The sequence below is a fragment of the Balaenoptera physalus genome, assembly GCF_965194825.1.
Source record: "Balaenoptera physalus genome assembly, chromosome: 13".
In the NCBI taxonomy this organism is placed as follows: domain Eukaryota; kingdom Metazoa; phylum Chordata; class Mammalia; order Artiodactyla; family Balaenopteridae; genus Balaenoptera; species Balaenoptera physalus.
The window spans coordinates 96,655,843-96,680,055 of record NC_138892.1 but is presented as its reverse complement, the minus strand read 5'-3'; the positions used below and the strand labels follow the sequence as shown (position 1 = coordinate 96,680,055).

General features: G+C 41.5%; 1 protein-coding gene across 2 annotated transcripts in view; it reads right to left on the bottom strand.

Moving 5' to 3' along the window:
* Positions 1–24,213, bottom strand: part of GUCY2C (guanylate cyclase 2C) — a 77,656-nt gene that overhangs the window by 20,626 nt on the left and 32,817 nt on the right. For both annotated transcript variants that reach the window (XM_082421988.1, XM_082421989.1), the window contains 11 exons: positions 22,115–22,196; positions 19,131–19,236; positions 15,800–15,862; positions 15,124–15,195; positions 14,560–14,664; positions 10,581–10,667; positions 9,312–9,444; positions 7,139–7,276; positions 6,245–6,333; positions 3,424–3,515; positions 898–1,056 (listed from right to left, as the gene is read on the bottom strand). In XM_082421988.1, coding sequence (XP_082278114.1) covers positions 898–1,056; positions 3,424–3,515; positions 6,245–6,333; positions 7,139–7,276; positions 9,312–9,444; positions 10,581–10,667; positions 14,560–14,664; positions 15,124–15,195; positions 15,800–15,862; positions 19,131–19,236; positions 22,115–22,196 — 1,126 coding nt within the window. The remainder of the gene's footprint in view (positions 1–897; positions 1,057–3,423; positions 3,516–6,244; positions 6,334–7,138; positions 7,277–9,311; positions 9,445–10,580; positions 10,668–14,559; positions 14,665–15,123; positions 15,196–15,799; positions 15,863–19,130; positions 19,237–22,114; positions 22,197–24,213) is intronic.

Sequence of the window (24,213 nt, the reverse complement as noted above, 5' to 3'; positions counted from 1 at the left end):
CCTGAAAATGCCTTAAAGCTCACAGATTCTGTAGGAAAACTTTAATTTCCATTTTTGGACTGGGGACAGACAGTGACTGGCCTAAGGTCCCAGACTTAGCAGAAGTGGCCAAGAGGTCCTGGAACCCAGGTCACTTTAACTCTACCGTCCATGCTCCTTCCATGGCACCACACAGCCACTGGAAAACAACCTCTTTCTTCTAGCTATTTAGACAGTGCAAACCAGGACAAGGCTTAGCAAGGTACATGAATTTTTAAAAAAATATATTTTCTCATATTTTATTGTGCAATATAAACTTGACTAAAATGCACTAAGTAACAACATGTTATATTTAAATCAGCACTAAATTAAAATGTTTGGTAGGAAATAGCGTAGTTTATTTTAATACACTCCAACTCAGTATGAAGGTGAGCAGTTTATTTCTGAAGGTTTAGAGATTTTTAACTATAGCTTATTATTGAAACAAACAAATTTTTTGGTCTCTTTCTTCACCTTTGATTTTTAAAAATTCTTCTTCTTTAGTTCACAGTGTCATAGAAATGTAAAATAAGACTGATAGAAACCACTCTAAAACATATGACTTTATATACATAAAAAATTCAATAATGTTGTCACAACCCCTAATACAGTATGATTCTTATTTATTTACTAGCATCCAGAATAAATACATGTTCTGTACATATTAAATTGTTCAAGTATATCTAGAGCAGTGCTTGTAAAAGCGGGGATACATGCATTTTTAAACACGACAATCTGTTCAAGAATATGCAAAAGGGATCAATCCTATATAAATACAGAGAAAACCAATGCTAGACAAATATGCTTTGGCTTTCAGCCTTAAGGGCTGAGTGTGTCTGTGGAGTCTGGGAAATCACGTCTGCGGGAGGACTTCCTTACCTTGGGAGCAACATAAAATTAAGTCTGTCAGCCCTGTCCCTCTCTGCCTTGTACAGCTGTGTCCTTTCTTCCACCAGATGTTCCAGGTTTCGGGAATACAGCTGTAGACGTCGGATCAAGGTATCCATATAAGTTTCATTTTTTTGGTCATGGAAAAGGCTGTAGGTAGTGATAGATGAAGAGGTCTCCATATTATTAAGAAAACATGAACATCCATTAAAACAATAGGCAAATATCATAAACAGGTAATTAAACAAAGAAAGAATAAAAATGACCAACAAATGTAGCAAAAATTTTTAACCTGAGGAAGGATCAAAGAAATAGAAATAACATTTTAAAAAAAGAAAAACAAATGTTAGCACAATGGTAATCAATGTAGGTAAGATGGAAGAAAAATATACATTACAGCCTTTCTGGAGGGAAATCTGGTAAAATGTGTCATAAGCTTTAAGAATGCTTATGCCGATTGGCCCATCAACCCTGCTTCTAAGAATTATCTGAAGGAAACAATCATGCACGTGCTGAAAGTTAACTACAAAGAAAGCCACAGTACTCTTCACAAGCAAACATTTAAAAATAACCTAAATGTGTAACAAAAAGTGATTAAAATATGCAACGATGGAATATGAATGTATCATTAAACACAAATTAGAATTGTGATACACACAAAGATGCTACCTCTATATTATTAAGTGAAAAAAGCCACTTAAAAACAGCAAAACAGCAAAAATTATCATCCCATTTTTAGTTTTTGAAAACTGGCGGTCATCTATTGAAAACCAGGTGATGTTTTTACTTTCTTGTTTGCTTATTCAAATTTTCTAAAGTTTTAATAAGGAGCAACTTGCAATAAAGGGGAATATAAGAAAAGGACCAAGAAAAGTAAAGCTGAGCCTTACATAGTATCTCCTCAGACAGAGTCAGGGTCCTAGAGCAAGAGCCCTAACTCTGGAGTATTTTGTTAGATCAAGACAACTTAGATGAGATGGCAGCTTTTCGTGACCCTGTGACACGCCTAGGTGCAGAGCCCAGTCGGGAAACACACAGTCCCGCACAGCTGTTGTGAGGATTGGCGGCAACGTTCATGACACAACTGAAGGGATGAATAGATCATACCGTTTCGTTATCACAACAACAATTACAAGTTGCCGTTTATGTACTCAAAAAGATGGACTACATCGTAATCCCCTTGGTGTGGGGCGGGATGTCTGTTAAAAATTCAGTACTTTTCTGAGTCCTATCACAGACCTATATGACTGGAAACTGCTAGGTTTGGGATTAAGAGAAATATTTAACAAGGTCCCTAGGAGATTCTTACCGGAAACCATTATGGAGTCTAGTTGGGTAGAAATAGTGAGGGAGCAGGTGTAAGGGATGGATTATCTTATTTCATGATGAATTGATTCAATTAAAACAGTTTTCCTCAACCTTGGCTGTGTATTTTAATCACTTGAGGAGCTTATTTAAACTCCTGATGCCAGCCTGCACCCAGATCAATTACACCAGACTCTCTAGGGTAGGACTCTGGCATCAGTAGTTTAAAAATCTCCCCAGGTGATTTCAGTGTGCTGCCAAGTTGAGAACCACCATATTAAAGGCTAAATATCAGGGGCCTAGTTTTATCTTCACGAGCTTACATTTCATCTGTCACACATACAATCTCATCTGCTCTTAGTAACACGTCTGGGAAGAAATGAAAATAATAAATCATTTATTATTTCCTGCTCCTTTTCCACATATGACGGTTTAGATCAAACAGTCAATGGCCACACTTTCATTGTCTTCACTCTACCCCATCTCGGTCCTGGGCTTTATTTAGCTTTATCTGTGTCTTTGACTTGACGAGAACTACAGAAAGGGCTGGAAGGAACTGCAGAAATCATCTTGTTCATTCTAATTTTACTAGCAACAAAATTGATACCCAGTTCGGGTGTTTTGCCCAATGTCCCACAACTAGCTATTATTAGATCCTAGCCTAGAAACTGGATCTCCTAACTCTTACCTCAGAGCTATTTTTCTCACCCTGCATTGTATCTAACTGAAAACATGGGAAATCTAAAATTCAGTCTTACTGGATAACTGTATGTTACTTTTTTTGATCCTGAATTATAATCTGATTCATGGCTCAAGTGCTTAAGGCCAAAGTTGCTGATCTTAAGATTTTAAAACTGTAAGAAACTTTCTGATCTTCAGAATTATCCAGGGTTTTGTGAAGATTTGTACTAGACTTCTAAATCCTAATTACCTGCAGAAGGGTCAGGGAACTATATTTTTAACAGATCAGTCAGAATTTATTTTCTAATCAGGCAAGTTTTGCACTTCAGTACAGTACTTAACGTTTCAAGTAATTATTCCCCCGAGAAAATGGTCTGTTCGTCTCCATACCATTTTAATTTTTTTGAGACAGGTATTGTAGTCTGTGATTTTTCATTAGAAAAGACATTCTCATACTTAGCTGCCACTGAATGTCAGCTCTTATTAGAAAAATCTGAAATGAGAGGAGAAAAGTAAAAATTTCAGCCATACCCAAATATCTTGGCCAGTGTGTTCTCAATTTTCTTGAAGTCTGGCCTCTTTTCTGGATCTTCCTCCCAGCAGGTTTTGACAAGTAGATAGACCTGGAAGAAAGAAGAGGTGGAAGTGAAGTAAGTCGGAAGGAGAAAGACAAATACCATATGATATCACTTATAGGTAGAATCTAAAATACGGCACAGGTGAACCTATCTGCGAAACAGAAACAGACTCACAGACATAGAGATCAGACTTGGGGTTGCCAAGGGGCGGGCAGGGAGGGAGTGGGAGGGACTGGGAGTGTGGGGTTAGCAGATGCAAACAATTACATTTAGAATGGATAAACTACAAGGTCCTACCGTACAGCGCAGGGAACTTTATTCAGTATCCTGTGATAAACCATGATCGAAAAGAATATTAAAAAAGGAATATATATGTGTATAAGTGAGTCACTTTGCTGTACAGCAGAGATCGGTACAACATTGTAAATCAACTATACTTCAATAAAAATAAACAAACAAATAAATAAATAAAAGAAGAGGTGCATTAGCTTAGAGGGTGGTATCCTATCCTATTCTGTTCTGGGTTGGAAGTAACTGAAGCAGAGACTATTTTTAAAACATCTCAACTCTGACAACGAGGATGAAATGGCCCAGCTCCCTGTGGTGTATCTCAATCACTGCCGCCTGCACTACCTTGCCTCACCCTTCCCTTCGATCCTAAACTAAGGAAAACGGCGATACTGATTTGGACCAGGTGGGGTTGATGGGAGAGACAAAGTGCTTTACGGACGGACGTTTGCAGGCTTTGTGCGGGGAATGGCAATAAACAGCTGGGCTCTGTGAGTACGAGGCAAGTGACTCTAAATGAGTGAGGCTCTATGACGTTAGTTTTCAACCATGCCTGACCGTGGAATCGTCTGGGGAGCGTTCACAAAGCTTCTTATGATTTCCGGAGATTCTGAATTAACTGGTTTGTGAAGGGACCTTGTTAGGGTTCTCAGATATAGCAAATAGAAATACAGGACACCCAGTTAAACTTGAATTTCAGATAAACAACGAATAGTTTCTTTAGCCTAAGTATGTCCCAGATGTTGCATGGCCAAAGGACACACATCGGTACATTTTTAAGTTCCCCAGGCGATGCAACGCGCAGCTGCGGTGAAGACAAGCGAGGAAGGGGAGATGCGGAGGGAGAGGGAGACGCGAGGAAGCCTGCGGAACCGTCTCTCGTTCGATACCACTTGTTTGCAGCTTTTGTGGGATCAAAAAGCATGGTGAAAACCATTTGTTTTAAATAATAAAGTTTGTTCTTCACTCTGACCCCAAACAGGATCACAAATGGTACTAGATACAGTCCCTGCCTGCGCTCTTTTGCCTTAAGGAGAGTCCCTGGGGAGGGACAGGACCGCGGTATGGAACCGTGGTTGCCGGTATTCACCACTAGGTGAAGCTCCTGCCTGGGAAAACGATCTGCTGGCTGATGCCTCAGCAAAGAAGGGACAGAAGCACTGACAAATGGGCTGATACGGCACCGCCCGTGAAACAGCAGATGTTCTTCAGGCATTGCCAAGTCTTGGAGTTTCGGGCCTGTATTCTGTTGGAACCAGCTACTAGATAATGCAATCGAATTCCTCATACCCAATTCCAGAACCATCCAGCCACACGAGTGAACTGATGAGGAGGATGCTTTGGTGAAAGAGGTTGTAAACAACATGTGGATATACTCAGGCTGGAAAGGAGGGCTTGAGAAGAGAGATGCTGATGTGTGGGGAGGGATCCCAGGATCCAGAAAAGCAGGAGGAAAGGAAGGCATGAGGAGAAGCAAGGATAGAAGCAGATGTAGCTCAGAACCCTGGGGTACAACCTGCCTTTAATGCGGAAAAAGAGAGAGAGAAGTAAAAATGGCCCATTCATGCCCAGCAGAGTCTGGCCATAACTGCATCTGGCAGGTTGCCTGCAAATTAAAGCAAAATATTTGTATCTTTATCCTGCAAGGAACTAAAGTTTAAAAAAAAATTTTAAAGACCATAAATATTTTTTAAACATTTACTTACCATCTTCTGGATTATAAAAGCACAGATAAAATTCTAAAAAAAAAAATTAGAATTTTTTTTCCCACAGGCCTTAAAGGCCTTTGTGAGGGATTACAAAAAAATTAAGCAGATACAGAGAAAATCTCCATTTTCTTCAGAGGAAGGATAGGAAGAGTGAAAGTACATTTCTCTACCGTTTCTAGATGTTGGCATATTTATTTTTTAATCAGGAGGTAGTATTTATAAGCTTAATATGGGTATCACATGGAATCTTGCTCTTTTAGCTCCTAAAAATCGAGAATGTAATGTGTACTTGAGTTCCTTCCTGAGTTGGGAGTATGGTAGGCCAATAGCGGCTCCCAGGGGTGTGTCCCAACCCCTGGAACCAGTTACCTTATTTGGAAAAAGGGTCTTTGCAGATGTGATTAAGTTAAGGGTCTTGCGATGGGGAGATAATCTGGATTATCTTGATGGGCCTGATTGAAATCACATGTATCCTTATATAGGAGGGAAGTAGAGGGAGGTTAGACAGACAGAAGAGGAGAATGTGGCCTGGAAGCAGAGATTAGAGCATTGTGGCCACAAGCCAAGGAATGTCAGTAGCCACCAGAAGCTCCTGGAAGGAGCAAGGAATGGATTCTCCCCTAGAACCTCTGGAAGAAGCATGACCTTCTGACAACTCATTTCACACTTCTGGCCTCCAGAACTGTAAGTGTATACATTTCTGTCATGTTAATCCACCAAGTTTGTGGTCCTCCTGCCGCGGCCCAGAAAACACTCCATGCAGGGAGATATACTCACTTCCAGCTCTTTTTCCTCTGCTGTTTCCAGGAACAGATCAGGGCGGAAGGGTTTCGCTCCGTCGGAATTCTCCACCCTGAAAATCTTCTCTGGTGGGGTAGGAAGCATTCAAATTACAAGAAAGAATGCAGCGTGAAGGAATTTGAGCAGCAGCCGCCAGACTCTGAATTGGTTCACCGACCCTGGGTGGGTACCCAGTGGGAGCGTGGCAGAGCCGAGGCCAGCACTTGACACACAGATGTGAGTGAATGGATGATCCACCAGGCGAAGGGGTCTCATGCCCCCTTACACCCAGGAGGTTACCTTAAGTTAAGGCTACTAACCCTTTAAAACTTAACTCAGAGACCACTGTCTTAGGGAGGCTTCCTCTGACCAAAACGCTAGCCTGTCCTTCCTATATCCCTTAGCCACCTCCATCCCCCAGACAGGTAGGAGCTGGCACATAATAAGTGCTCAGTAAAGCGAGGACTGGATGAACGGAAGGAGACATTTCCCCCCTGAGAGGACATGTGACAAAACCACAGATCTGCTCTTAGTAAGAACTAAAATATGTGTTACCCCGCTAGAGTGATCTAGTTCAGGTGTGAAACAGATACACGTCTCTTATTGGAATCAGAAGGAAAGCAAGAAATTGTGAGGCGAGATTCTCTAACTCACAAAAATGCTGACGGTAGTGGCAGCTGGCAGTGGTGTATTGTCCTATGCTTTTCAGAGCCCTCTAACGTTCATACTGTCACTGAATCCCTCCAACTACCCCGTGGACTGTGGAGGGTGGATGTGACACTGCTTTTGCAGATGAGGGACTGAGATGTGGTCACAGAAACCTCGGGGTCTCAGTCAGCCTAGAATTCCTGCTGGGTCCCAGAGAAGGCCCCCGAAGGGTCAGACTCTCACCCTTCTGGTCCCGACAGCTGAACGTGTAGAAGGTTTCTCTCCGCAGGATGATCTCCTGGGCGATGATCCCATAGCTGTACACGTCTCCTTTCTGCGAGATGTTGTCTTGGCGAAGGTGCTCCGGGGCAGTCCACAGGTCTGTGCGTTCAGCATTGAGATCGCGAGGTTGAGGGGGGTGAGCGGCCCAGAGGTCCCCAGCTTTTATTTTTAAGTCCCTCTACCACGCTGATGCTGGTGATGGGGCGGAACACGCACTTGCCTCCCAAGCTGACTAGGTAATGCCAGGATTTGGGTGAGGAAATATGGCAATGCCTTCCCTAAAACTGCTTGGATCACAGGCCTGAAAACCCTCAAGGTCTACCTAGACTAGCACCTGGGGTACAGGAAGCGCTCAGTAAATATTTGTGGGGTGAATGCAGTAGAATGTAAGAGGCTGACGATTTAATAGCTTACGGAACATATGGCATAAACCTATGAAAGCCTCTATAAATATTTTAAAACTATATATTTATATATTTTCTGTAATATAGAACATTATAAATACATATATTTATAATGTTTCCTAAAAGAAAATAAAGACAGAACATTTGAACAAAGAGACCACCACTGATATTTTCTGGGTGTGACATACTGGCAGCCATGAAGTCAGCTATTATCCACGGATGTGTTTTCTTTGGAGGTCACGGTATTATTTAGAAATAGAATGCATACACTTTACTCACATTTTACTAGTGTGCCTGCTATTCCTAGTGCTTTCCATCAAGTCTACTTCACACGAGCGAAGCACTCCTGTGTCCTGTGTTTGGCTCCTATAGACACTTGGGTTTTGGACCCCTATCACATATCTTATGTATAATAATGAGGGCATACAATGAATTATCCTCCAACATCCCTTGGAAGTTTTCCAGGATCACCTAGCTCCTTGCAGACTTTCTGAGATTTCTACCTTCAGCATTTTCAATTAAATAAACCTACAGATTCGTGTGTTTTCAGTACGGTGAGATGCTTATGATGAAGCACACTTTCCTCATTTAGTTTTCCATCCAACTGTTCACTGCCTTTTTGAATTTATGTCTTGTGAATTCATGTGGCTTGTGATTCATGAACAACCGATCCTAATGGTTAAACTTGTGGGAAGGGAAATAAATCTACTTATGCTAAAATTTCCGATAACCGACCCCACAGATAGGTAGGTATAACTGGGTGATGTTCAGAAGGATAGGATTTGGCCTGCAGTTCATCTGATGCTGTGTCATGGTGAGTCATTTCATGAAGGTGAGTCATTTCGTGAAGGAGGTTTGCTCACTCCATGATGAGCACTGCTTGGCACACAGTAGGTCCTCAACAAGCACTTACTAGATTGAGTCCAATGTCCTAGCGTCCTTGACATGACTGAAGAAGTGGGGGGCAGAACTGTAATTTTTCATCTATTAAGGGAAAACTAGAGGATTGCAAAGTAGGATTAGAGGCAGAATTTAGTTTTTGGATCCAGGTAGTATTTTGAGGCATATATGAGCCCTAGCCTTCTGAGGCTGTTTAATCCTGAATTCTAGTAAAGAACAGGTGAATGTTCAACATGAAAAGCCCTTTATACTTTACAAATCACTTTTTTTGTGTGTTACTTTTTTGACCCTCATCACAATCCTGAAAGGGGTAAGTATGAATGTATTTTACTGATAAGACTTTTGTCTTATCATCATCATTTCTTATCATTATCACAGATAAATGAATGAAGTCTAGAATTGGGATACGGGTCTTCAGCCTTGTACTCTATCTTCTTGGGCAAATCTCTTAACCTCTCTGAGCTTCAATTCTGTCTTCTACAAATGAAGAGGGTTCGATCAGACGATTTCTAAGATCTCTTACTGCTCTAACTTCTGTATTTTTTCACGCAGTCCTGCTTCCACAAGCCAATAACTTCTTCATGATTTCTCCCTGTTATCAAGGGACACACAGATGAAGGAAATCCACAGAGGAGATTTGTTCAACTCGACAAGCATGCACTGAACACTGAGAAGGGGGTAGTGCTGGAGAATGACCCAGCTGATGTCTCTTACAACTCCAAGTGTTTATTTTCTGACCAGTATCACCATTTCCTGAGCACCTTACATGGACTTGTGAGAAAAAAAAATTTTTAAGTGGGAAACTAGTAAAAATTTCATTCATGACAGACCTTTTCTTGGAGGTAAAATGGAATTGCAGCCAAAATCAGTGATCTTCACCACCATTCTACTATCCACCACGCAGTTGGTGGATTTCAGACGACCGTGGACCTCTGTCTTACTGGAGTGCAGATATGACATCCCCTGTAGTTTTTCAGATAACAGGAAAACAAAGAGATATGACACTTTTCAGCAGCTCCATTATTTTAAGGAAAGAAATGACGTTTTGAAATTATTTTGGCATGCAAATAGAATCACCATCAAACTTTAAATTTAATTCCATTAAGTTTAACTTTCAAAATGTTGTTAAAGCCCCAATATTTGCCTAAGCACTGCATCTAGTTTTGAAGTCTATTTAGGTGACACAGTAAAAGGCAATTGTCTAAAGACTCTGTTTAGTAGTTGTATATAATATGAAGCAAAGATTGATCCTATTTTTTTAAAGCGTTTCTGCTTACCACTTATTCTGTCTGTGACCTTGGGTATGTCTCTAGTCCTATGCTACCTCAATTAAAAAATATGAATAAGGCCTTGCCTTCCTGAAGGGAGGGGTGAGGCTAGATTATTTCCTAAAGTCTAAATGGTTTCATTCTATTTTGAAATATATTGTTTCATTCTGTTTTGAAAGAGGAAGCCCTTTTTGGGCTGAAGTGCCTCCCCCTGGTGGCCAGAGGTGGTATTGCAGAAACTGGTGTTCGGCCTTGATCCCAGGGATGAAATGTACCAAATAAGGTATTGTGTCACATTTTTTCCAACTGATTCTGATCCTATGTGACTTTCAAGTGATTTAAGACTGTATCACATAGCTTACTCTCGGGATTCGCTTTTCTTCATTCTTGAATGCGGCCCTAGTTACTGGTATCCACTTCCTTTTCATAGCACATCTGGGAAATATACATGTCCAGATTTATTATTGCCTCATGCAAGACGAATGCCTGCCCTTAATATTTTCTCTTATGAAGATGAGGATTCAGTCATCTTCTCTGAGACCTTATGTGATTTTTTTACTTCCAGCAAATCTGTGAAAATGTACGCCCCAAGCCCAGTGTAGAAAGAATTTAATAATAAAAATAATAGTGGCCAACATATATTGAATACCTGCTTGTCAGGTCTTATTCGGAGCACATGCATTGTTGCATAAAATCCTCACAACAACCCTATGACATAGGTACTACTTTTATTATCATTTTACAGATGAAGAGACCAATGCAATAGCTTGCTAGATCTGTTTTCCCAGATTTAACTTTCATAAATGTCTTTTGTGTCTGTGGGTCTCTTACCTTAGCAATGTCATACAAGACAGAGATCTTAAACTCCCAATCCATGAATGTACCATCAGGATAGGAAATTGTGTCATTTAAAACTTCCTGAGCAGGAGAAAAAGAAGAAGATGAGTTGGCTGAAGGAGGCTTTTGTGGAAAGACTCTTACAGGCAAATAATGACTTTCTGATCATAAGGCCTTGGGCTCAGGAACAAGTTGGAACTCCATTGTCCTGGTTTTCCTGAACACGTGTTTCTTTTCTCTGATTTAAGAAACATTAGGTGGTTCTTATGCCAAGGAGATGAGCAGGAGATGACCATAGATCCAATATACTGGTTCTTCCACCAGGAGTAAAGGCATGAGTAGGCACCTGCCAGGAGAGTGGGCTGGTGGGCTGAGCCACAGGCTCTGTCTCATCAAAATTACCCTAGTGTTTTTCAACAAGGAATTACTATTAGGAAATTCTTTCATTAGGCTATGTTTTCACTTACATGATCAATTGTATCCATTGGCTTAATACCTCTAAGTGTTTCTTCCGTTTACTAAGTCCTCTGTCGTTAAGACAGAGCGCTTGGACTTTGGCGGTAACTGTAGGACCTAGAATTTTGAACTCACAGTATTAACGTGATGGTGGTTCTATCAAGATACAGGGTTTTAACTAAGCTGAAAACTATTCTTCACAGTAAAACTCTAAACAGCACCCTAACTGAGAACCTAACAAGAGTTTCTTGTTTGGGGAAAAAGCCCAGTTTTAACTCACGTACTGTACCAATAGTTTCCAACAGAGGGTCCAAAGCCGTCAGTCATTTCAGATAAGGGGCTGTGGGTAGCAGGCCAAGTTAAGGGAGAGGAGCTCTGAGCAGACAGACCCTAAGTAACTCTTTCCTTGAGCACTGACATTTTTTACGTTTTTATTTGTTTACTATCTCTTCTCCTTACGAAAATGTCAACTCTGTGATAATCTTCATTTACTGGTGTATCTGCAACATCTACTAAGTGTCTGGCACAGAATAGATGTTCGATAAATGTTTATTGCATGAATGAATCAACTGTTCCTAAACAAAGTTAGCCAAGGTTGCTGTATATTTTTTAAAAATTAATTAATTTATTTATTTTTGGGCTGCATTGGGTCTTCGTTGCCGCGTGCGGGCTCTCTCTAGTTGCAGCGAACGGGGGCCACTCTTCATCGTGGTGCGCGGGCTTCTCATTGCAGTGGCTTCTCTTGTTGCGATGCGCGGGCTCTGGGCACATGGGCTTCAGTAGCTGTGGCGCGCGGGCTCAGTAGTTGTGGCTTGCGGCTCTAGAGCTCAGGCTCAGTAGTTGTGGCACACGGGCTTAGGTGCTCCGCAGCATGTGGGATCTTCCCGGACCAGGGCTCGAATCTGTGTCCCCTGCATTGGCAGGTGGATTCTTAACCACTGTGCCACCAGGGAAGTCCCGGTTGCTGTATATTTATAAGATGAGAAGTATAGTGTTTTTACTGTCTAGGGAGAGACTTTCTCATTTGTTTCCCCACAAAAGTAGTTTTCTGATGGGATTTGCCATGGGTTGAAGCCTAAAAGGATTACATCAGGGAGGGGAATGTAGTTTGCAAAGGCACAGCCTTTGCTTTGAGGTTCATGATACAAAGGAGTGGATAAGTTTCCTGTAGAAGCTTCTGTGTGGTCTGCTCCCAGCATGAGTCAGCAATGCCAGACGGGGGCGCCCAGGACCACTCAGGTAATTGAAGTTTCCCACCATAGGATAGAGAGCCAAAAACACTACACATAGGATATCTAAATGTTAGCTGGGCATTTTAGGGATTAAAAGACCGTGTGAAACCGTTTGACCAGGCTCTGTTAATTGGTAATTTCTGTTGCACTGAAATCAAATGAATCAGATATGGTCTACCCTTTGTATGGAAAACACTGAATTTTGAAAGACCTGGAATTGTTATTATTAGATGTGTTTATTATATCAGCAGCAATTTAAACGATCACTTTCAGCATCAATTAAAATGATCATATGGTCTTTCTCCAAAGACCTTTTGATATGATGCATTAGAGTAATATTTTTTCCATTCGTAGAATTAACCATATCTAGTTGTATTACATTTTTCACATATAACTGGCTTAGTTACCAGTATTTTATTTATAATTTTTCCATTTACATTCATAAATGTAATTAGTCTTTAATTTAAGTATCAACTTTATGCTAGCCTTGTTGAATGTTAAATGAATTTAGAAGACGTTCATGTTTTTGTTTAACTTTAGAACAGTATTTACATAGATGATGAGAATTATTCACTGAAGTTTAGAAAAATTAAGCTGAATCTGGTTTTCTTTGTAATGGGAGTGTTAATTTCTTCTATTGTTACTGACCTTAAGTTTTTACTTTTTGAGTCAAGTTTTCATGATTATATTGTTTCTGAAGTTTTTCCTTTTTTTTTAGATTTTTTTAACTTAAAAGTCATGACATTCTTTCATAATTGAAAGCATCTTTTTCATAGCTTTATTTTTTTTAATTTTCACTTTTGGGTATTTTTATGTTTGTTTTAGAGATTTAATTAGAAGTATGAGAAGCTTGTATGTTTTGCAGGTTTTTTTTAAATAAACAACTCATGAATGTACTTTAAAAATTTACCAGTTTTATAGTAATTGAATTGTGAAGGTTTCCTTTCCTCAGGCCATAGTTATTCTTCTAAATTTTGCATTGAATAGTTAGATTATTTTTTTAAGAGAGAACAGTATTTAGGGATATAATTTTTTTCTTTGACGATAGATTTGAGTTTATGCCATACATACATTTTTAAAGCTACATTCTTTTTTTTTTTCTTTCTTTTTTGGCCACACTGTGTGCGGCATGCAGGATCTTAGTTCAGGATCCAACTCGTGCCACCTGCAGTGGAATTGCGGAGTCCTAACCCCTGGATTGTCGGGGACTCCCTCTTGTGTTTGTCTGTTTGTTTTGTTTTTTTTAATTGAAGCTTATTGAACAAAAATATTTAAGTTATTAGTTCAGCATTTTTTATTATCTTAAAATTTTATTGAATTATGAATGTTTGGACCTCTTTGAAGCTGCTGCTGCCCCCAGTATTAGTATTCTGGCTTTGTTGGGGAAAACATTGAGGTTTTTAAGAGATACGAGGTCAGAAAGGAGCCCATAGGTAGGGCGACCACAATTCCTGGTTTGCTTGGGGCCAGCTGCAGTTTATGTCTGCTGTTACAACATAATTATTTTGGTACCCCCTTTTATTCTCAAAGGATCCTGAGAATGAAATTATATGGTCACCCTACCCAAAGGTATTTAAAAGGTTGAAAGCTCTTGTAACATATGCCTAGAAAGTGCTCAAGGTGCGGAGCAAATATTTCGATGCTCTTTGAAGCAATTGTCCTGGTTTCCTTCCTGCTCCTCCCCTTTTCCTCAACACCTGACTTTGTTTTTTGTATGAATGCTTCTGTGTATGCCTGCCCTTCTGAACTAGCCAATGATTTGATATTCTTAGCTCGATAGTTGGTTCTTCCCAAGAACTTGCCTCAGTCCTGTCTTTCTTTTTCTGCTTTGGACTTGTTCAACAAGAATTCCTGACCCCATCTGGCAACTCCTGGCTCATCCTCAATCCTTCCCAAGGGAGACAATGGTAGGATTTAGACAGCAGAACTAGGACTTAGGAACAAGCCTCCTTGCTATCGTAATGACCATCCAGTTTTCTTTTAATACAAAAGCAAGTATGCAAGTAAAATAAAATGAATCAAGAGGCAATCACATTCCACATCTGTCCTTTGTTTTTTCAAGTCTACACTCCTGAATATTTTTTCGCTAGTTTTCTTATAAAGATATAATGTGGATGATTGACAAAATCTGAGTGATCTAGTTTGACGAGCATATGGGCCCATACACTTTTCCTGATAACTCTCTGATATTATTTCACTGAGTGAGCCTTTAAAATTGCTACTAAATGTTTGTTTTTGCATATGGTTGGCTAGTTAGGGAACTGGAAACGATCCTGGTTCCTTACCCGGAGGGATCCTCTCTCGCAGTACTCAATCACCCCAAAGATCATGGAATCAAGCTTCACCGTGCCGTAGAACTTGGTTAGGTTGTAATAGTCAATCTGAAGCAACTGAGATATAACATGTTTATTTACAAAGCAAGTCAGCCAGAAAGGAGCGCCTGAGTAAAAACTAATATGTTAATAAAACATGCCGTGTCTCAGATCTCTGGGAAGATGTATTGTTCTTGATACAATGAAGTGTCAGTTCATTTCCTACTGCACTTGGCATTACATCTTACCCCACAGCCTTTCTTTTGTCAGCAAGGGGACTTGAATACAAACCTTTGACTACTCTCAAATCACATCAGGACCACTTTCTAGGACATGCCAGCATGTTTTACACCATCAAACATCACTCTTCAACACATTTTGGTAGAATTTTCAGCGAGTATGGTCACCCATTTCTTGGTCTGAGGGCTTCTCTGTCAGCATCCCCAGTAACACCTTGCTCCAGCAGGGACCTCAATGCTTGGGGAAAATGGAGTGAAGCTATTTCTCACTTAAAGGTTTTAAGTAAGGGACGCATACCTTGTTCAAGTCTATCTTCTGTTTCTCGGTGAAATTGCCATCGTTGTGCTTGAGATCCTTTAGAATCACTCGCTGCAAAGATCCATTGAATTAAGGAGATAATGTAGCATGACCACTCATATGCATGTTATAATAATTTGCTCACGTGTCTATCTTTCCACAATACCGTAAGCTCTAGAGAGCGGTAACATTTTAATTGCTGTTTATATCCTTGGTGCCTAGTGCCTGGGATATGGTAGGCTCAGATGGGAATGTTTCTTAAAAATGCCTAAATGAAAAGGCAGGAAGGAAGGGAGGGAGGGAGGGAGGGAGGGAGGGAAAGAAGATACAAAACCCCCCTATGGGATTGTCGTATTCGCACTGCAATGAGCCGAAATATATACAGGGTTGCCTGGACTGCTCTGAATCTCTTTAATTTTTCCTTTTCCTTCCTTCACTCTCCCCCTCTTAAAAATTCTATTTTTCCTTCAATATACTCATGACTTGTGAGTGTTGTAACCCTTGAAGCAGAGCCCTGCCCATCCCTGTGAAAGGCTCCAAGAACAGCCCCTGGGGATCAGCCCGGGCACCCCGGCCATCGCACTGCTGACATCAGAGCTGGGGCGGCGATGAGTCAGAAGGTCCCAGCACATACCCCTGACTGAGAGTTCAGAAGAGCAGAGGAGACTAGAGTCACCTTTTTGTCGTATTTGCACTGTCGTAGTCTCTGGATTGTATCTCGTCTCTTGTCATCATCGATCTGGCACAAGAAAAGGCCAATTATTCCAGAAGCTCCATACCTTGTCTCCCCCGCCCCCCCACCTGCCAGTCAAGGCTGAGAGGCCCTGCGGGCGGCCTGTGTCTGTTGTAGTTTGCTCACAGCACTCTGGGCAGGCTCAGAACAACTGTCAGAATTGACTCGTGTTCCCCATCATTCTCACCTTCCCCCTCCAACGGTATCTTCCTTCCAAGTATCCGCCAGCTTAACCCTGGGTTTTCCTCCCTTCCTCCTGTGGCTTATTTCAGCCAGCGATTTCCTTTGCTTCCTTCTCTCTCAGCTCCCCCATCTACTGGGAACCATCGCCTGTAGCTCCAGACAGGTGCTCTTAGGGGAGCACGCTGTGTGTCTGAGTTGCGAACTCGTGCCTAAATGCCCAAGTAGCAACGCAAGTGGCGACACTGTGCTGGGGCTTCAGGAGCAGCCGCATCAGCTCTGGGTTCAGCCTGGAGTTGCCAGATCATCTGATTTGTCAAAAGAAGCTCGTAATATGGATTTTCTATGCCATTCCCAGATGTTTGTACTTGGTAATTAATTTTTTAAAAAGTTAAATATGGAACGAAACACAACACACACACACACACACACACACACACACACACACACACACACGCACCTGCAGGCTAGTATGGCTTTTGGTCTGCCAGTCTAAAGGCAGAAAAAAGATTGGGAACTATTGCATCTTTCCACTTGATTCTCATAAAAACCTGTGTATTATATTTGTTAAAACTTACCTCATAGGGACATTTTGAAAATGTGAGTGAAATAAGTTATAACCAATTCCAAGCATGATACCCAGCACGATGCAGATTAATAAATGTCACTTGTGTCCCCTTCTCCTGTGTCTCATTTTATACATGAGGTACAAAAGGGTTACAGGATACCACATGTGGCCTAAGAACAGACGGAACCCAAGCATGACTTCTTGTCTAGTATTCTTTTCACCCTCTCAGGCCTCGATACGTCATTTAAACCATTTGAACCTCAGTCCCTTCCTTATCTGGGCAATCCTAACTCACAGGGATACCTGAGAATCAACTGAGACAAACTTTGTGACATTTTCTTGCAAGCAAAGGTGTTCTATCCTCAGGTGAGTCCTCTGCATCTTTACCACTTTTTTCTGTCTGTTGCTCTCCCCTGGGGCTTTGCTGACTTCTCTCCCTCTGGCTGCCTTGGTTTTCTGACCCTCTCTCTTCTAGCCCGGGATGCTTTCTTCATCATCTCGCCCCTTAGTCTTGCCTCCTTATCCAGAGCTCGAACCACCGCCTGTCTGGTTGTATGGCATTTTCCCCTCTTGCTGACTTTGCCTGACCTCCGTGGGCCTTCTCCCGGCCCTGCCGGACTCAGAGCAATGGAAGACCTCTCCTTACAGCCAATTCCCAGTCGCCTGGTCCCCAGCCGGGCTGTAACTCAGAGTAACAAGGATTCCCCAGGCTCTGAATCACTTCTAACCTTCCTCCTTCTCGGTTACCGTCCCCAAGACCTATTCCTTAGCCTTTTCCTTAACTGATGAATTAACTCATAAAAATTCTGTCATGCCTGACAAGGGGTAGATGGGGTATACTCCTAGGAATATTTATATTTTAAGAAAACGTGCAGAGACACAATGTTTTAGGCTTAACCCAAAAGAACGAAGTGCAATATTGGGGTTTTGAGGCGGTGGGGTGGCTTGTGAGGAGTGGAGCCGTGGCTGGACGTGGGCAGAGGTGAACCACGTGGGAGCCCATCCTTGTGCCACACCAGAGGCAGGGGAGCACTCACTCCTTCTACAGGTCTCCTCTCCCCTTCCCAGGGTACTGCCGGTAAGTCATTCAGGTCAATAAATTCTCTCTTTGAACATCCAATAATCTGACGATTGTTTACATTTTACTGTGAATGACCACAAGATCGATTTCATCCTGACACTTGCCTGAGACAGACTGGTCTTTTTTAATTTTTAAAATATTTATTTATTTGCTTAGTTAGTTGGTTAACTTTTTGGCCACACTGCACAGCATGTGGGATCTTAGTTCCCTGACCAAGGTTCGAACCCGTGCCCCTTGCAGTGGAAGCTGGGAGTCCTAACCACTGGACCGCCGGGCAAGTCCCTGGTCTTCGCCAACAGCACCTTTATTTCTGTGGTTCAGAAGGTAACAGGAGCATCACTTTCGAGCGTGGAGCATTTCTGGAGGATGGGAAGACCCAGTCCTTGCACAGCCGTGAGGGGACCGGAGGCACCAGAGTGCAGTGTGCAGGACTTGGGGTGGGATGCCAGGAGCTGGCGGAGAGGCTCCAAGCACAAACCTGACCCATGAAGCAACTGCTGATTCTAGGCAGGCAGGCACCCCAGGTCACACGATCCTGTCGGCTTGGCCCTGCTCTGAGGGACCCTGCTCACTCCTTCACGTGGAGGTTCTGGGACTCCATCTCCTCTTAGTATGCTTTGGTATAAAACCTCTGATAAGGCTATGGTGTATGGTGAATGTTAGGATCGTGGTCTTCACAGTTACACAGACTGGGTTCAAATTGTGGCCACGCTCCTGAAATTCTAGCCCTGTTGCCTCAAAGTGCTCGGGAACAATGAAACAGGTCAATGCATCTCGCACATAAGAAGTGCTCAGGAAATGTTAGCTGTTACCATTTGTAGCAATCTGACTTACTAGCTGTGTGTGACCCTGCCCTGCTTCTCAACCCTTTGCCCTTCAATTTCCTCATCAGCAAAATTAGGATAATAAAGTTCATCTCATGAGGCCCTTGTGGGGAGTAGATAAGACCACTTAGGTCCCACATCACCCTCAGTGGATGGGAGGAGTTATCATGGGCTGCTGCTGAGATTTCCTGGCTGAGGGAGAATGTGGGTAAATATCAGCAGAGACCTCTTTTGTCAGCAATGAGCAAGTAAGTCACACGTCCTTAGTATAAGCAGAGTAGTTCCCCAAGGTTTAGAGGAACTCAAATGCTCTACCCATTTCCGTATCCCTTCCATAACAAATTCTCACTCTGTGCATTTCTCTTCTGGGTCAAGTGCAAAGAATGAGTAACACACCATATCTCAGCCTCCACCGAAGTGTTCATTGGTTCAAATAGCTGACATTTAGTGCAATGAAGAGCCAAGGGAAAGATAGGAAGCTGAGAGTTAGATAACATCTAAGTGTTGGATTCTGAAACAAATGACCCTGGCCTGGAACATTTCATACCATGTACCAAAGTCTTGTCAAATCCCTGGCAAGTTGCACCAGCCCTTGCATTCACCAGGTAAGGGACACCTTACCTTTAGGCTAACATGGTTGGTCTCATTGGACTCCAGGGGTAAGATATGTTCAGGAGGAATGTGGGACCACTTTTTCTGACGAAGTGCATATTCTCTCTTATATTTTCTGTGAAAGGAATAGAACCAGCCAATAGGTTTGTATTAGTATTCATGCCATTCGGTTTCTGAACACTAGGAGAAATCTAGAGCTATGATGCCCTCAGGTGGATACGCAGTGAGTACAGCTGGCCCAATGGTGTGACTCCATGTTCTCCAAACTGGTGAGTGCTGGCCTTTTGTGGACCTGTAAGGATTTCTGATGGTCTTCTGTACTCTTTCTTTTTTTTCTTTTTCATTTCACTTTCTCAGATCCTTCACTAAGGCAACCCTTTATTATAATAAAAAATCTGAACTGATGTCACAGAAAGAGTGAGGTGAGAACAGAGGATACATCAGATTCCTAAATAAGCCAGTTCCTCTTCGGCATTTGTGCCTTTTAAAAAATGCATTAAGAAAATAGAAAAGCACAGAGAAAAATGTAACAACATGTAACCCAACATTCAAAATGTCAAGAATTTGTGATTGTTTCCCCCAGATAGTATAGACAAAGCAGCATTCTTGGGTTATAGGAATGCACACTCACAACTTTACAGACATCGCCAAATTGTTTCCCAAAGCGGTTGCACCAATTTGCCCTCCCACTGTGAAAATTCCCGTTTCCTCCGTATTCTTAACATTTGGTATTGTTTAACTTTTTTTAACCCTTAGGATGTATGTGAAATAGTGCTTGTTGCTTTGCATTTCATTTTCTTGATTATTAGAGAGATTAAATATCTTTTCAAATATTTTCTAGCTATTTTATAGAGTTGCTTATTCACAATTTTGCCCATTTTTTTCTGTTGCATTGTCTTTGCCTTATTTATTTACATGAGTTCCTTATAAATTCTGCAAAACAAATCTTTTGTCCTTTGATGCGTTGCAAATGCCTTCTTCTGGTTTATTGCTTTATTGAGCTTGGTTGTATAAAAAGTTTTGATTTTATTATGGCCATGGTTATATTATTTTCTTCTTTGACTTTTCTTTTTTATCTTGACTGAGAAGTATTTTCCTACTTGAGACATAAAGTGATTTTCTATTAATTTCTTCTGAGTTTGCTTTCTCACATTTAGGTCTGTAATCCATTTACAATCCATATGGAATGAACTTTATCTTTGTGTATTATTTCAGGTAGGACTTTAATTTCATTTTTTTCATGTTGAGAGCCTACTGTTCCAACATCATTTCCCAGCTGACTCACAATGTTCCCATCATATGCCAAGTTCTCACGCTTGCTCGTGCCAGATTCTAGAATCTGTATTCTTTTCCATTGGCCTATTTTCCCCTGAGTTTGTCTTTGCTTGTGCTCATTTGACAAACTCCTACTCACCTTCTCAAGGTCATTGATGATGACTTTCTGAATGTCCCCTAAGCAGAAATGATTATTCTCTTCCTATGCTTCCATCTAACTCTGGCTATTCCTCTATTAGATACATATAAAATAGTATATTATTGGCCAAAGATTTTGGTCCTAAGACCTGGTGGCAAGTGGCGTGACTATTAGGGCCTTGAAGGCTCCCGGACTCTCATCTCTGCACTGCAGAAGACTCTTGGGACTCCACAGAGCCAACTGCCATTCATATTGAATTAGAGGATGCTATAAATCATTCACGACTTTTCTTGCATAGCTGTTGGAATGGAAAACTATAGAATAACATCTGTCTTCCATATCTCCTCATGGACACAGTATTGCTCTGGCCATTAGGAAGCCCTATCTCTGCCTTCCCTGCTTAGAGAAAATGGAAAATGCCTGTTTCCACCTGTTACTGTTTCTTACTTTGTGATTCATCCTATCTTAAGCTGACGCCCATTTGGACTTGGTGTCTGAGGGACAATAGCCACATCTGTGGCCCTGCTATTGGCTGCCTTTACTCTCCTCAAATTTTGGTTTCCTCTTACCTTCAACTAAGTGGTCACCATACACTGTAAATCATCTCTTATATTTCTTGGTAATACAGAGTCACAGGAGTCAAGTTCTGCCTTCAGACTGAAGAGAACAATCTACCCGCTTTCCTGGAGAAACCTTTAACTGACATGCAACAGACTGGACTCTCATGATGAGAAGGTACAGCGACACACAGACCAAAGCGTGTGATACATAGAGGAAAACTGTTGTCTGGTTTAGTTAGGAAATGGGAGTGATCCTGATACTCTAATGGGATAGAAAGTTTTGTGTGTTTAACACACACAGATTAGGAGGTAGTGTGAGACTCACTCATTCATTTATATATTCAACAAATATTTCTGAATATACAGACTATGTCTCTGGCACTGCACTAGGCTCTTCATATGTCCAAGCTGAGTAGAACAATCATGGAACTGATGGTCAGAAGGCCTGAGTTCTACCTTTGGCCCAACACACTACCTGGTGATGTGATTCCAGACAAACCGTTTGGCTTTCTGGGTCTCTCTTTCCTCAGGCTAAAGCAGGAGGTTTGGAATGGATGATTTCTAAAGCCTCTTCCAGCCTGAAAGTATGTAATATAGAGACTCTGACATTTCCCACAATATACTAATAAAACAGCAGAAATAGCTATTTCTACCTGTAGAATGCCTGGTATATGGTCGCTATACGGACCTTATTTCAACTCCTCACAACAGTTCAGATGAGGATACTGAAGCTGAGTAACATGTTTAAGTTGCTGATAATATGGTGAACACCATGCAACTGGTAAAGCCCAGAACTGGGATGTGAGTTCAAACGTCTCTGACTGCAAGCTCTAATCCATCCACTGAGTAATATTCTGCCCTTGACAGAGTCTTTGATGCTGAATGCCTTCGTGATCTTAGCTCTGTCCAGAGACCTTCTTGTGAATGTATACTACCATCGACAGACATCAGACGTCTCCCTCTTGCCCTCTTCCCTCTCTGAAGGAGGAGCACAGCAGGTTAGAGGGGCTGGTAGGTACCTGAGCACCAGGAGGGCGATAAACAGGAGCAGGACCACAGTCCCCGTGAGGGTGAAGACAGCGATCATCAGGATTGGAGGGTCTGCGGCAGAAAAGACAGCGAAAATCGCACTAGTGAGGCTCTTTGAAAAGAGAATACACACACTTCACAAGATTCTAGTTGGATAATATAATCTGAGGAAGGGGAAAAGGAGAGACCTTTTAAGATGTCTGTCTTTTAGAGAGAGACAAATATCATATGATATCACTTACATGTGGAATCTAAAAAAATGATACAAAGGAACTCATTTACAAAACAGAAACAGACTCACAGACTTAGAGAACAAACTTACGGTTAGCAAAGGAGAAAGGTGGGAGGGAGGGATAAATTAGAAGTTTAAGATTAACATATACACACTACTATATATAAAATAGATAATCAACAAGGGCCTACTGTAGAGCACAGGGAACTCTACTCAATATTCTCTTAATAACCTCTACGGGAAAAGAATCTGAAAAAAGAATGGATATATGTATATGCATAACTGAATCACTTTGCTGTACACCTGAAACTAACACAACATTGTAAATCAACTATATGCCAATATAAAATAAAAATTAAATTAAAAAAAGGTATCTGTCTTTTATTAATCTCTTCATTGGTAATACAGATCCTGCATCCTTGGTCTATGAGGAAAACTGTCTGGAATGTGCCCCAAAGTGGCTTAATTTCATCTACCCCTATAGTTTAGACATCTCGTTTCTTATGGGAATCATCAAATGTTACAAGAACATAAAATAGTTTCTGGCACATAGATAATTTTGGTGGGAAGACTATCGGATGTCTTTGAAACCAATATACCTAAGAAGGATTCACAGAGGAAAAAATAGACAACTGGTTTTCAATCCGGAGAAACAAATCGGAGGAAAAGTAGGACGGTGTGGAACGAACAGTAAATGACAGTGTCGCCCACTGGTCCTTTCCAAGCTCAACCAGGTCACTGAGGGAAGGCAATGAAGAACGTAAGGAATTTGATTTATTAGCACGTAGGTGAAGCTGTGTAGAAGGAGGGATTTGAGAGACTCGCTGAAGGCTCAGTGGACTTCAGGAAAATGTGGATCCAACCCAACGAAGCACTGAAGCAGACTCTGAGTGTGCAGAGGACTAAGCCCAGATTAAGGACAACAACAATAATAAAACTGCACAAGAGGGCTTCCCTGGCGGTGCAGTGGTTAAGAATCCGCCTGCCAACGCAGGGGACACGGGTTCGAGCCCTGGTCCTGGAAGATCCCACATGCCGCGGAGCAACTAAGCCCGTGCGCCACAACTACTGAGCCTGCGCTCTAGAGCCCGAGCTCTGCAACAAGAGAAGCCACTGCAATGAGAAGCCCTCACACTGCAGAGAAGAGTAGCCCTGGCTTGCTCGCCACAACTAGAGAGAGAGCCGTGCACAGCAATGAAGACCCAATGCAGCCAAAAATAAATTAAAATAAAAAAAACAAAACTGTACAAGAAGGTCGTTGTTCAAACATGCCTCAAGAGATCCCTATTAGAATAGGAAGTTAGAGGGTTCAAGAAGAACAAATGGAATGGATTCCAAGCTACAGAGAGTGTGTAAGAAGCTGGAAGGTAATAGCAATATGGTGAAGGAGACAGGTTTTTTTTTTCTTTATAGCATAAATAAGAGAGACCCAATCAGAAACTCTAGGGAAGAATGTTCAAGGAAGGCGCAATCTAAAAATAAAACAAAGTAAAATAGTTTGAGAATTTGGAATTTAAAAAATCCATTTCTGTGTGTGTGTGTGTGTGTGTGTGTCACAAAGGAGAGACACTGGAGTTATACAGAAAGAAATGTTATTCTGACATGCTATCTAGTTTTATAAAAATAATAATGAAAATATTTAGTAATTTTCAACTGATAGGTAAATGACAGAGGGCTTCATATGGCTACCAAAATAATATTATCAGCCCCGACAAATTACAGCAAAATACAGGAGAATTTGGGAGGTGGGATGGAGGTAGAAGAAAGGAAAGAGACACTAACGTCTTCATCTTACAAAGCTGGGAAGCAAGAACTTTTATATATACTTGATAGAACTCGAAGCTTATGCAAAGTTAA